Raw genomic sequence first — 13,457 nt, 5'->3', positions numbered from 1 at the left:
GCAATAGCTTACCGTGGGGAACCTTATCAAGCGCTTTACGGAAATCCATATACACCACATCAACTGCTTTATCCTTACCCACCTCTTTGGTCACCTTCTCAAATAACTCAATAAGGTTTGTGAGGCACGACCTCCCCTTCACAAAACTGTGTTGGCGATCCCTAATCAAATTATTCCTTTCTAGATGATTATAAATCCTATCTCTTATAATCCTTTCCAAAACTCTGCCCACAACAGAAGTAAGGCTCACTGGTCTATAATTACCAGGGTTGTCTCTACTTCCCTTCTTGAACAAGGGGACAACATTTGCTATCCTCCAGTCTTCTGGCACTATACCTGTAGACAATGACGACATAAAGATCAAAGCCAAAGGCTCTGCAATCTCCTCCCTAGCCTCCCAGAGAATCCTAGGATAAATCCCACCTGGCCCAGGGGACTTATCTATTTTCACACTTTCCAGAATTGCTAACACCTCCTTATGAACCTCAATCCCGTCTAGTCTAATAGCTCGTATCTCAGTATTCTCCTCGACAACATTGTCTTTTTCCTGTGTGAATACTGACGAAAAATATTCATTTAGCGCCTCTCCTATCTCTTTGGACTCCACACACAACTTCCCACTACTGTCTTTGACTGGCCCTAATCTTACCCTAGTCGTTCTTTTATTCCTGACATACCTATAGAAAGCTTTAGGGTTTTCCTTGATCCTACCTGCCAAAGACTTCTCATGTCCCCTCCTGGCTCTTCTTAGCTCTCTCTTTAGGTCCTTCCTGGCTAACTTGTAACTCTCAAGCGCCCTAACTGAGCCTTCGTGCCTCATCTTTACATAAGTCTCCTTCTTCCTCTTCACAAAAAATTCAACTTCTTTAGTAAACCACGGTTCCCTCGCTCGACCACTTCCTCCCTGCCTGACAGGTACATACTTATCAAGGACACGCAGTAGCTGTTCCTTGAACAAGCTCCACATTTCAATTGTGCCCATCCCCTGCAGTTTCCTTCCACATCCTATGCATCCTAAATCTCGCCTAATCACATCATAATTTCCTTTCCCCCAGCTATAACTCTTGCCCTGTGGTATATACCTATTCCTTTCCATCACTAAAGTAAACGTAACCGAATTGTGGTCACTATCACCAAAGTGCTCACCTGCCTCCAAATCTAATACCTGGCCTGGTTCATTACCCAGTACCAAATCCAATGTGGCCTCGCCTCTTGTTGGCCTATCTACATACTGTGTCAGGAAACCCTCCTGCACACATTGGACAAAAACTGACCCATCTAAAGTACTCGAACCATAGCTTTTCCAGTCAATATTTGTAAAGTTAAAGTCCCCCAGAACAACTACCCTGTTACTTTCGCTCCTATCCAGAATCATCTTTGCAATCCTTTCCTCTACATCTCTGGAACTTTTCGGAGGCCTATAGAAAACTCCCAACAGGGTGACCTCTCCTTTCCTGTTTCTAACCTCAGCCCCAACTACATCAGTAGATGAGTCCTCATCAAACGTCCTTTCTGCCACCGTAATACTGTATTTGACTAACAGTGCCACACCTCCCCATCTTTTCCCACCTTCCCTGATCTTACTGAAACGTCTAAACCCCGGAAGCTGCAACAACCATTCTGTCCCTGCTCTATCCATGTCTCCGAAATGGCCACAACATCGAAGTCCCAGGTACCAACCCATGCTGCAAGTTCACCCACCTTATTCCAGATGCTCCTGGCGTTGAAGTAGATGCACTTCAAACCACCTTCCTGCCTGCCAGTACACTCCTGCGACCTTGAAACCTTATTCATGACCTCACTACTCTCAACCTCCTGTAGACTGGAGCTACAATTCAGGTTCCCATCCCCCTGCTGAATTAGTTTAAACTCTCCTGAAGAGCATTAGCAAATTCCCCCCCCCAGGATATTGGTACCCCTCTGGTTCAGGTGTAGACCATCCCGTTTGTAGAGGTCCCACCTACCCCAGAATGACCCCCAATTATCCAGGTATCTGAATCCCTCCCTCCTGCACCATCCCTGTAGCCACGTGTTCAACTGCTCTCTCCCCCTATTCCTCTCCTCGCTAGCACGTGGCACCATGAAGACAAAAGTATTTGTTTTGTTTTTGCAATTTCCTTCTTAATCTAATTTAATAGCTTCATGATCACCTTTTATTTTCAGATTCTTAAAACTGAATTTCACTGAAACTGCCATTCACAGTTTTGTACTTTCATTCTCTGAAAAATGGTTATGTTCATCTCTTTGGACCTCTCATCTACTGTAATCTGCATGGTGACCATAACATTCTGATATGGTTACTGCATCTGGTATTTTAATGTCCTTAGTTGAAATACAAATCAACTGACATCTACCTGTGGCTCCTGTTTGGTACTGTGGTTTGCCTGTGACTCTTTGTTTTTTTTAAACAATATCCTTCGCCAAGAAAAGTGCTCAGTGAGTACTCCAATGTTTTGAAGGTAGAAGTAGCTATTTCAGTTGGTGTCCAATACACTAGTGCATGCATAGTGACAGGAATAAGCCATCTAGTTCCTGGATCCTGTTCCATCTTTCCGTGAGATGATGGATGATCTGTAACCAGTATGCCTTCTAAGTTGCACAGGTGCGTGGCTGTGCAACAATTGGCGAATGTGCTGTGCAGAAAGCAAACAGGCAATGTACCCTTAAAGATGCACCTGCATTACCCAAGTCAATCTTAAAGGGATCTCGCAGTACAACAAGCTGTCCAAAGAAGTGAAGTAAAGTTTATTTATTCGTCATAAGTAGGCTTACATTCACAATGCAATGAAGTTACTGTGAAAATCCCCGAGTTGCCACACTCCGGCACCACTTCGGGTACACAGAGAATTTAGCATGGCCATATCACCTAACCTGCACATCCTTTGGACTGAGAGAGGAAACCGGAGCATCCGGAGGAAACCCACGCAGACATAGGGAGAACATGCAAACTCCTCACAGATAGTGACCCAAGCTGAGAATCGAACCTGGGTTCCGAGCTCTGTGAGGCAGCAGTGCTAACCATTGTGCCACTGTGCCGCCCTGGTGGCGGAGGTTGGAGTCTGTTACAGCAAATAGAAGTTAGAAGGAACATTGTGACCTAACTCCATATACTGTGCATGCCTTTACCCATATCCCTTAATTCTTTTGATTATCAAAATTGTTTGTCTTGGTGTTGCTGTCTCAACTGGATTACCCAATTGCCTTGTGTAAAAATGTAAAGATGGGTATTAGATTATGATTATGGACTGGATTCTGCAATATTACTCCTGTGCAAATATTATAAAGCATATGATGCCATCAGCATAAGTTACATTGTGACCGTGACTTCTAACTCCAAGGAAGGACTAAAATATTCTATGCAGTAAGGTTGCATTACATAAAAAGGCATCAATGGAAGGGAGGACATTTTCTAATTTTGGACATACCCACATCAACTTTTATGGGGAATTGTGGAATTTCAGGCCAAACCCCCCCCTCAGCAGCAGCTTTGTTTGCTTGTATTTGCGTAACTTTGGAAGAAGTGGGATTCAAAGAATGAGCCAGAGTAAAAACACAATTGCGATAGAGGTTCCCGCCTATAATCAATGGCACCTCAATTAGTAAAATACATTTTTTGATTTGTTTGGCCATCATATCTGAAATGTCATTTACAGTTGGATTGAGAGGCTCATTTTAAAATCTTGATCTATGATTATTCATCTGCAATGATTAGATCTATTATTTGCTGGACTGTAAACCAGCTTGAACTGCTGCAAAGTGTTAATGTTCCAGTGGGTCCATACGTTTTTGATCTTGTGTTTCAAGTTAAAGCCTGGATATTTACCCTCCACAAAGCTACCAAAAACATTAAGCATACCCAAATTGTCCTTTTATTCTTTATAATTTTCATTAGGAAAATACTTGTGGAATAAAAGTAGATTAATTAAGATTTCCAATTTTATTATGATTTTGCATGTTTTGGTTTTATAGATCTGAGAAAAGGCCTACTATGACATTTCCTCCAAGATTTCAAAAAGAGCTTCAGGTGCATTTAGCCAAAAATACTTCAAGTGAACATAATGGTATGTAGAGAGCTTTCTCTTGTGCATAGCGCAGTTCATGTATGTACATATTAATGTTTTTATGTCGGATGTTGACCATGCAAACTTGCTTCATAGACATATATAATTGGAATTCGTATGGAAGCAATTATGCAAACATTTTATAACCCGAGTCCTGTGTAAAGCTAATGCCAACATGGTTTATTGATGTGCCAATTGAATCACAATACTTTCAGAAAAAAACTCATCTGCAGTTTTTTCTTGTTGACTATAATTTCTAATGTCTAAATTAAGGCCTATATAAATGACACATGCATATTTCATAACTATGGACTGAATTAATTTGTCTTTCAATGACTACATTAAAGTCTTTACACCTAGGCCTTGGACTGGGCCTCAACTTGATATTTTTACACAAAGTAGTAAATGCTAGTTGAAATAAAAACAGTACTAGAAAATCTGAACAGGTCTGGCAGCATCTGTGGAGATGTCCAATATGGCTCTTATAACTGACTATATTAATTGTCAGTTGAAGGCATGTACAGTGTTCAGAATTTTCCAGAGTACACCAAGACATTAAGCTAGCCCAATAATGGAATATTTCTCCCTTCTGAAATGTTTTTAAATATATTTGAATGTGTATGTCTAATGAGTTGATCTATGAAATTTTAATGAATGAGGTGAACAATAGGACCAGGGTGGTGAAAGGGGCAAAGACTGAGTGGATAGCAAATTAATCAAAGGGGAAACAGAAATAGGAAGAGATAAGAGTACGAGGCAGGATAGGGAAGAGAAGAAGAATGTCAATTGAGAGAGCACTGCCAAGTAAGAAATCAGATGGAGGCAGATGGAGGCAGATTCAAAAGGAGGGAAGTGAAATGGTAAAGTGCCTAGAAATCCTCAGTCGCAAGGTTGATGGTTTAGATTCCACCTTGAGACCTGAGCACAAAATAAGTAGTGGCAAGAACAGTGCAATTCTGGGGTAGTGTTGCACTGTCTGAGGTGCAAACGTTAAGTACAGGCCCAGTCTGCACCTGGGATGTATATAAAAGATCCCATGGCATAATTTTAAAGAGGAGGGTGAGGGGGGGGAGGGGGCACGTCCCCAGAGTGATGGACAATATTTATTTTCCAACCAAAGTCACAAGCAGATTATATGGTCATTTTCACTGCTGCTTGAAAGTCCTTTCTGTGCTCTCACTGATGCTAAATGTCGTGTTTTTCTCTCTGGTAGTTTTGAGATCATGTACGTGAGTACCCATGTTAGTTAAAGCTTTCTTTGGGTGATGCATTGCTCAAAATCGTTAAAAACTTTTTTTTTAAAGAGTGAGGCACAAGATTGAAGCTTTACTCTCCCCATTAGCACCTATGATACTTCTATCACCAATAAGATCTTCACTCTCTCCCATCCGGGTCATTTTCCTCATCTTCACGCCTAGTGTCCAGAAGGCACAGTCAGGAGTGTACCAGGTACACAGCTGATTTAACTATTCATTGTCAGATCTGGCTAGACCACATGATCAGGCCTCCGTCTGGTCATCTCATACAGGCCGTCGTTACTCCCAAGATTAACTCTGTCTTCTCTTCTCTCCTGCCCACATCTCCTTAAATATCTGCCATCCATTTGAAACAAATATGAGGAACTCCTGTACTACTTTTTCACTGAGCTTGAGATCATCTGCTCACCTGTCTTTGTTTTTCCCTTCCCACTTGCCTGCATGTCACGCTCAGCTATCTTTCTTTCCACAGAAATGATCTTTTGGGTAGCTTTCACATACAGCCATTTAACTTTACAGGCACTTAACTCTCAACTCCATAGGGGGGTACAGGAGAGAGCTAACAAGCGAATTACCTTCATGACCTTGTTCTGTCTGCATGCTCATCTACAAACCTCCCAAAATCATCTTACAAAAGCTGTCCATATGAAAGTACTGCTGGAGGGATCAGTTCCAATTGAAATGTTACTGGATAAAGTTCAATTAACATAAAGAGAAATCAGTAGTGGTCCCATTTGATCAACCCTTCATTAACAATGCCAGTCACCTCCACTCCATAATATTCCAAAACTCCCCTGGCTACCCTCTCAGCTTTCAAACTTTGAGCCTCAGTTTATCTAAAATCCTACTATTCATATCCTATCCCTCATAATTCGTCCATCATGTTCCCCTTTCCCTGCTAACATGCATTATCTCCTAGACTCCAAGGTCTTCAATTTTTCATTATTGTTTAATACTTCGGCCCTCACTATCACTGGTCTCCTCTTGCCCCGAAATCCCATTTATTCAACCCCCAAATTTATATTGGTTATTAGAACATGGCCATCATTGGCAAGGCGAGAATTTATTTCCCATCTCTGACAGTCCTCTGTTTGTCAGACTGTGGCTTCTTCGATAATCTTCCCTCCTTTGAACCTGGCATTCATATCTGTGCCTTCAACCATCTAAGTTCCACACTCTGAAATTTCCTCCCTCTATCATCTTGCCTCTCCACCTCAATCGCCTTCCAAAACTGACTTAAAATTCTCCTCTTGACAAAGCTTTTAATATCTCCTCCTTAGATTCAGCATCTATTTATGTCTGTACCTCAAAAGGTTCAATTTGTTAATGTGTTGTCCATTATCTCTCATTTTATTGCAGTTGTTTTGATTGGTTAGAGGGAAAGAATTTGCCATTACTGTGGAGAGTGATCATAATAGTGGATTTAATAATTCACTTCCATTCAAAGCTTGCCACTTTCTGGGTGGAAATAATATTGGATATTGAAATGGCTACTGAATGATGCTGCATACTTTGAGCCTTTTATTTGAATGTTGGTACAGTGTATTGTGTGTTCTTTTAATGTTGAATTTTCTTTCATTCAACATCTGGTCTGACATGCTTTTGTTTAATATATTGTCCCAACAAACGCAAAAATCATAGCTGCAATAGCTTGAGGAATTCATACTTATTGCCTGTATTATGAAGGCTGCTAGTCTAATACAGGCTGGTAAACACATGAACTACAGTACAAACAAACCCCAGTGGTACACCTGACTCTATGCTATTAATGTTCAGGCTGTTAACATAACAGTCTGTCTTTTTGAATTTTATCTTATTTCAATTATGATGGTAGTGAACTTATTGTAAGTTTTGATGCACTTTTTTCCACATTTGTAGCTGTTTGGAGTGATGGCACGGATACTGGAAAATCCAATTCAGCATCTCAATCCAGCTCCAATAGTGAGTTGATACAGTCCCGATTGAAGGAGATCATGGACAAATACCCTAATGGAATTTGGGTCTCAAAATTGCCACAATTGTACAGAAAGATGTTCAATGAGGATCTCCAGCAAGATGTTTTAAAGCAGTTAGAACATTGGACCCATGTATGCACAGTGAGTGGGGATTGTAATACCTGACAAGTTGTTTTTTTAAAAAAATCATTTTGAATGCAATTTCAAATTTAGATGCACATGTTGAACCGTTGGAGAAAATCTCCATTACAAGGGAGGAAGTGTTAGGTTTGTTAGAGAATATAAAGACTGACAAATCCCCAGGGCCTGATGGAATCTATCCAAGGCTGCTCAGGGAGACGAGAGATGAAATCGCTGGGCTTCTGACGCAAATCTTTGTCTCGTCACTGGACACAGGTGAGGTCCCAGAGGATTGGAGGATAGCTAATGTGGTCCCGTTATTTAAGAAGGGTAGGAAGGATAACCCGGGTAATTATAGGCCGGTGAGCTTGACGTCTGTGGTGGGGAAGTTGTTGGAGAAGATTCTTAGAGATAGGATGTATGCGCATTTAGAAAGGAATAAACTCATTAACGATAGTCAGCGTGGTTTTGTGAGAGGGAGGTCATGCCTCACTAACCTGGTGGAGTTTTTTGAAGAAGTGACCAGAATGGTTGACGAGGGAAGGGCCGTGGATGTCGTCTATATGGACTTTAGTAAAGCGTTTGACAAAGTCCCTCATGGTAGGCTGGTGAAAAAGGTTGGATCTCATGGGATAAAGGGGGAGGTGGCTAGATGGGTGGAGAACTGGCTTGGTCACAGAAGACAGAGGGTGGTAGTGGAAGGGTGTTTTTCCGGCTGGAGGCCTGTGACTGGTGGTGTTCCGCAGGGCTCTGTATTGGGACCTCTGCTGTTTGTGATTTATATAAATGATCTGGAAGAAGGTGTAACTGGGGTGATCAGTAAGTTTGCGGACGACACAAAATTGGCAGGACTTGCAGATAGTGAGGAGCATTGTCAGAGGCTACAGAAGGATATAGATAGGCTGGAAATTTGGGCAAAGAAATGGCAGATGGAGTTCAATCCTGATAAATGCGAAGTGATGCATTTTGGTAGAAATAATGTAGGGAGGAGCTATACGATAAATGGCAGAACCATAAAGGGTGTAGATACGCAGAGGGACCTGGGTGTGCAAGTCCACAGATCCGAGAAGGTGGTGAAGAAGGCATATGGCATGCTTGCCTTTATAGGACGGGGCATAGAGTATAAAAGTTGGGGTCTGATGTTGCAGATGTATAGAACGTTGGTTCGGCCGCATTTGGAATACTGCGTCCAGTTCTGGTCGCCACACTACCAGAAAGACGTGGAGGCTTTGGAGAGAGTACAGAGGAGGTTTACCAGGATGTTGCCTGGTATGGAGGGGCTTAGTTATGAGGAGAGATTGGGTAAACTGGGGTTGTTCTCCCTGGAAAGACGGAGGATGAGGGGAGACTTAATAGAGGTGTATAAAATTATGAAAGGCATAGATAGGGTGAACGGTGGGAAGCTTTTCCCCAGGTCGGTGGTGACGTTCACGAGGGGTCATAGGTTCAAGGTGAAGTGGGGGGAGGTTTAACACAGATATCAGAAGGACATATTTTACACAGAGGGTGGTGGGGGCCTGGAATGCGCTGCCAGGCAAGGTGGTGGAGGCGGACACACTGGGAACGTTTAAGACTTATCTAGATAGCCATATGAACGGAATCGGAATGGAGGGATACAAAAGAATGGTCTAGTTTGGACCAGGGAGCGGCACGGGCTTGGAGGGCCGAAGGGCCTGTTCCTGTGCTGTATTGTTCTTTGTTCTTCTTTCCATTTTCCACTTTTCTCCCCCACCCCTCAATCTATCTTTCTTGCTCTTTTAAAACAGTTGTTGCTGGGAGAGGGAAGCATAAAATCTACATATAATCTTTAGTGGTAAATTTAACAGTGGCTTTTTCTCAGCACTGATTGGTCCATTTGAACAATCTGATTGAAAATTCTCATCTCCCATTGGTCTATGATGACTAGTATTTTGAGTTGTTGTGGAAGAATAGCTTTTCCAGTACTGTGATTGGTTTGCAAGTGCAAGGAATTGTGTTGACATGGATGACTTCACAAAGCAGTTTTAAAGTGGCTATTTTTGTCCTGTTAATATGTTTAGTGTTGCAAAGTATACCAGTAAGTCAAAAATAATGCTGAGTACAACTTGCATGTGTTAAACAAAAATTAAATCTTTCAAGCAACCTGTCAATTGAGAAAAAAATCATTTATTTGTTACCTTTTTAAAGATTTACATCCACTGATCTTAGCAGAGAAGTTAATTATTTTATTTGGATTTTTATTGCCATGCTTGCACCGTGTCAGATCAAAGGCATCCAGTGGTAAGATTTCAACAAGGATTTATTTTAATTATAAGAACTTTATAAACAATCTATTTGTGATTAGCAAACCTGAAAAAGAAGTATATAGAAGTATTTCAAAATCATCTTTTACTGTCATCAAGGTCACAAGAGACCCCCGAGTAAAAACATTCAATGGTATAACTTCAGTTTTATATTTAAAAAAATTAAATGTGGGGTTGAAACTAATTGTTGTTTGCATTTATATTGTTATGATTCCTAAGAACATGATGCTTAGATCTACGTCTTGAGGGGTTAACGCCAGTGTTATCATCCATTGAATCTAATGATAGCCTACAAATTATTCCTTTTTTTGAAGAAAGATTGACTTTCAGCCACATGACATTTAAGGTACAAGAGGGCACAAAGTGATTCTAATCTTTTATTTGTTTGTAAAATTGAAGAAATGTTTTTCAAAACTAAAATGATCAATTTGCAAGAACAAAATAACATACCAGAAAGGGGGAGGCAATGGCGTAGTGATACTATCGCTAGTCTTTAATCCAGAAACTCAACTAATGTTCTGGGGGACCTGGGTTCAAATCCCGCCACGGCAGATGGTGGAATTTGAATTCAACAATAAAAAAAATCTGGAATTAAGAATCTAATGACCATGAAAGCATTGTCGATTGTCGGAAAAACCCATCTGGTTCACTAATATCCTATAGGGAAGGAAATCTGCTGTCCTTACCCAGTCTGACCTACATGTGACTCCAGAACCACGGCAATGTGGTTGACTCTCAACTGCCCCTCCAAGAGCAACTAGGGATGGGCAATAAATGCTGGCCAACCAGCAACACCCATGTCCCACGAATTAATAAAAAAATGAACAGGACTGATGTGAAAAAGACAGTTTAAGCTAGCAATAGCGCATGAAGCAAAAAGTCCTGCATTATTATAACACATTATCACCCTCTGAATGCCCCAAAGTGCAGTCACTGTTATTGCATACACTGGATAATTTATGCACAATATTGCAGAGCGTGCGGACTTATTTTTGTGGCTTTAGTTGGAGATGAAAATGTTAGCTTGGACACTGGGCTCTCACTCCTCATCAAATATGGGATCTTTAGCATCCCCCTGGACAGTCAGTTTTATCTTTCATATGAAAGATGTTATAGCACCCCCTCAATGCAGTACCATAATGTGAGCCTAGGTTGTATGTGTTGAAGATTGAAGTGAGGCTTGAACCCCAGCCTTCTGATTTGAGTGCAACTGTGTCAGAATAATGTACTTTTCGCTAGATATGTGGCAACAAAAAGAATAGATAGAACTGGTTTATGTAGGAAACAGATTTGCTGTTGGAGATGCTTTGTCTATAACAGTCAGAACATACAAGTTATGTGAAGTTACCTGTCGGTGTAAGGTTGGAGATGAGACCCTATGTGTGCCTGTTAACAGCAAGATTGTTCCACAAAGATTTTCAACTTGATACTGGCAATTTCCCCAACTGAAAAGAGTGAAAATCTGATTGTTCCTGGTATCTCACACAGCAATGTTATACCACCGTTTTCTGCCTTGGCACAAATGGTTTCTCATACAGTTTGAGATAAATCCCTTTCTTAGTGCTGCATTTAAGTAGCATGCACCAGACCACAGTCATTTTGTCACAATTTCTCCAACATTAATTGCAAATCTCTTGCCCAAGTTGTAAATGCACCAACGTTGCTGCTGAAAGATAGTAAAAACAATCAATGATGGGGAAAGTGTCTTGTGTGCCTGATTGTATACTGGTTTTCTGTTGGCTTCTGTGAAGTGAGGATGAGTAACTTGGGTATAGAGCCATGTTCCCTAATAAGCATTGTATTCCGTCACTACATTCAAATATTGCAATCAGAAAAACATGCTTGAGACTGAAGGAATTACAACTGTGTGCTTATTTTCATATCTGCAGTTGGTTAGGCCCAAGACATTGGGAAAAGCAATAGTATAAAATTGTTGTGCTCTCTGCAACTGTGCTTCACCAACTCGAGTGGAAATATGAACCTGTGACGCTTATGGAAAATTGCCTGTAAAGGCTTCATTACAGGTGAGCATTGTACAGTGGCTAAGGCCTGCTAAATCACCGTTGGTCATTAGAATGGACCACATAAGAACAGCTGTGACACACTTATTGTCATAGGCTGAAGAGTTATGGTTACTAAAGATTTTCAGTTTGTGTGGTACCATCTGGCACAATTCAGTAATTTCAACCATGAACAACTTTACTGTTGGACACTGTTACTTTTAATAGTGTTATAAACTAACTTTTTGCCATAAAAATGGTTATTTTGCAAATATAGTGAGTAGAAACTGCAGTGTCTCCATTAATATTCTTCCACTTCTGTTGCCTGACAGTAATCCTGTCACATTTGATCAATCAGTTTCATCCACAATTGATGCCTTATTTCTTTTCCTGACATTTCTGAAAATCTTTATCCCAAGCACATTTATCTATCTTGTAGTTTGCATCCTACCAATCCTGTACCACCCTTAATATTTGTTATAGAAGAATAGGATTTCTACCCAGATCTAATGTGCTAAAGTGATTCCTGAACATAATCTAGTTAAGGCGCAGATAATTTTGCTTTGGAAAATAATTGTCCTTCTGCAATTACTTTTACTGCATTGGAACTGTGCTGTTTTGCATCCATAAAACATAGGTGACTGCAAAATCAGTGCAAAGCTTTCTTAGACCATTCAATCACTCAGTTTTTGAAATGCTGTGCAGCTCCTCCTCCCCTCTCCCCACGGGCATCATCACAGCATAAATTTCTTACTCCATTGCAATATTAGAAATATTTTACCAATGCTTTTAAGAGTGACAATGTACCAATAGTTTTGTACTTGTACCGAGTGAAGGAAATGCATACAGTGTGTTCTGAGGAACAAGTATTTCCTATCTGATGCAACCAGCTTTCTAGCAAGCATTGCAGGTTTGATTCTGCGTGCTGTGTGCAAAAGCAACGTCACAAATATTGACAAGAGAATCTAAAGGCACTAGATTACAACAAAATCTGCATTGTTCTGCTGAGAATAAAGAATATTGCTGAATGTGTATGAAATCTGTATAAAGATGGCTACATATTTCCAAAATGTGGTGAGCTGATTTAAAATATTACTATGATAAATGTTAATGGATGGAAGCATTTCAGTGCAGTATGATAGATGCTTTGCTGTTGTATCTCAGGCGTATCTGTAAAAATATTATGAGAATTTTTCTATAAATGATGCTCACCTGTAATGAAGACTTTGCAGGCAATTTTCCATAAGAGATCATGCTGCAAGTATTCAAAATTGTATTTTTAAAAATGTAATGTGGAAAAAGGTAGAAGAGCCGCTTAAAATGCACTGAATTGACAAGGCAATTTTGAGCCAAATCTGATCAACCTCCTTTTTATGAAGCGGATATGCTAAATCGAGGTTTTTGATCATTGTTGGTCACATTTGTAATATGAGGAAACAGAAATTGGTGCTTGATGCATTGTATCACTGTGCTTGAAATTCTAAGCTGCCTACACCCTAAATGGTGGAAGTGTGTTCTGCTTCTGTATCTGAGTTTAAACAGAGCTGCAATAGCATCTGACTGGTAGTGCTTTATGTTTAAACATGAAACATGAATTTGGGTGCTCGCTTGCTTTCTTTCTTAGTTTCGTTATGTTCTTTCACATTATTTTTGGTTCATTTTTCTCATTGCTTTTATTTGTCTGCAGTTTAATCTTGTCACTGCTCCAGGAGAACCATTTCCATTTTTAATATTTCCAGCTGTCCAGAAACTTAATACATATTTTTTGTCCTGTTTCAAATAT

At 40.4% G+C, this 13,457-nt stretch overlaps 1 protein-coding gene across 6 annotated transcripts in view; it reads left to right on the top strand.

The window, feature by feature from the left end:
• Positions 1-13,457, top strand: part of LOC144494845 (tudor domain-containing protein 7-like) — a 134,150-nt gene that overhangs the window by 53,444 nt on the left and 67,249 nt on the right. For all 6 annotated transcript variants that reach the window (XM_078214270.1, XM_078214269.1, XM_078214267.1 and 3 more), the window contains 2 exons: positions 3,970-4,061; positions 7,196-7,413. In XM_078214270.1, the coding sequence (XP_078070396.1) occupies positions 3,970-4,061; positions 7,196-7,413 (310 nt within the window). The remainder of the gene's footprint in view (positions 1-3,969; positions 4,062-7,195; positions 7,414-13,457) is intronic.

Source organism: Mustelus asterias, chromosome 6, assembly GCF_964213995.1.
Source record: "Mustelus asterias chromosome 6, sMusAst1.hap1.1, whole genome shotgun sequence".
Classification (NCBI taxonomy): domain Eukaryota; kingdom Metazoa; phylum Chordata; class Chondrichthyes; order Carcharhiniformes; family Triakidae; genus Mustelus; species Mustelus asterias.
This window is presented reverse-complemented; position numbering and strand designations above follow the sequence as displayed.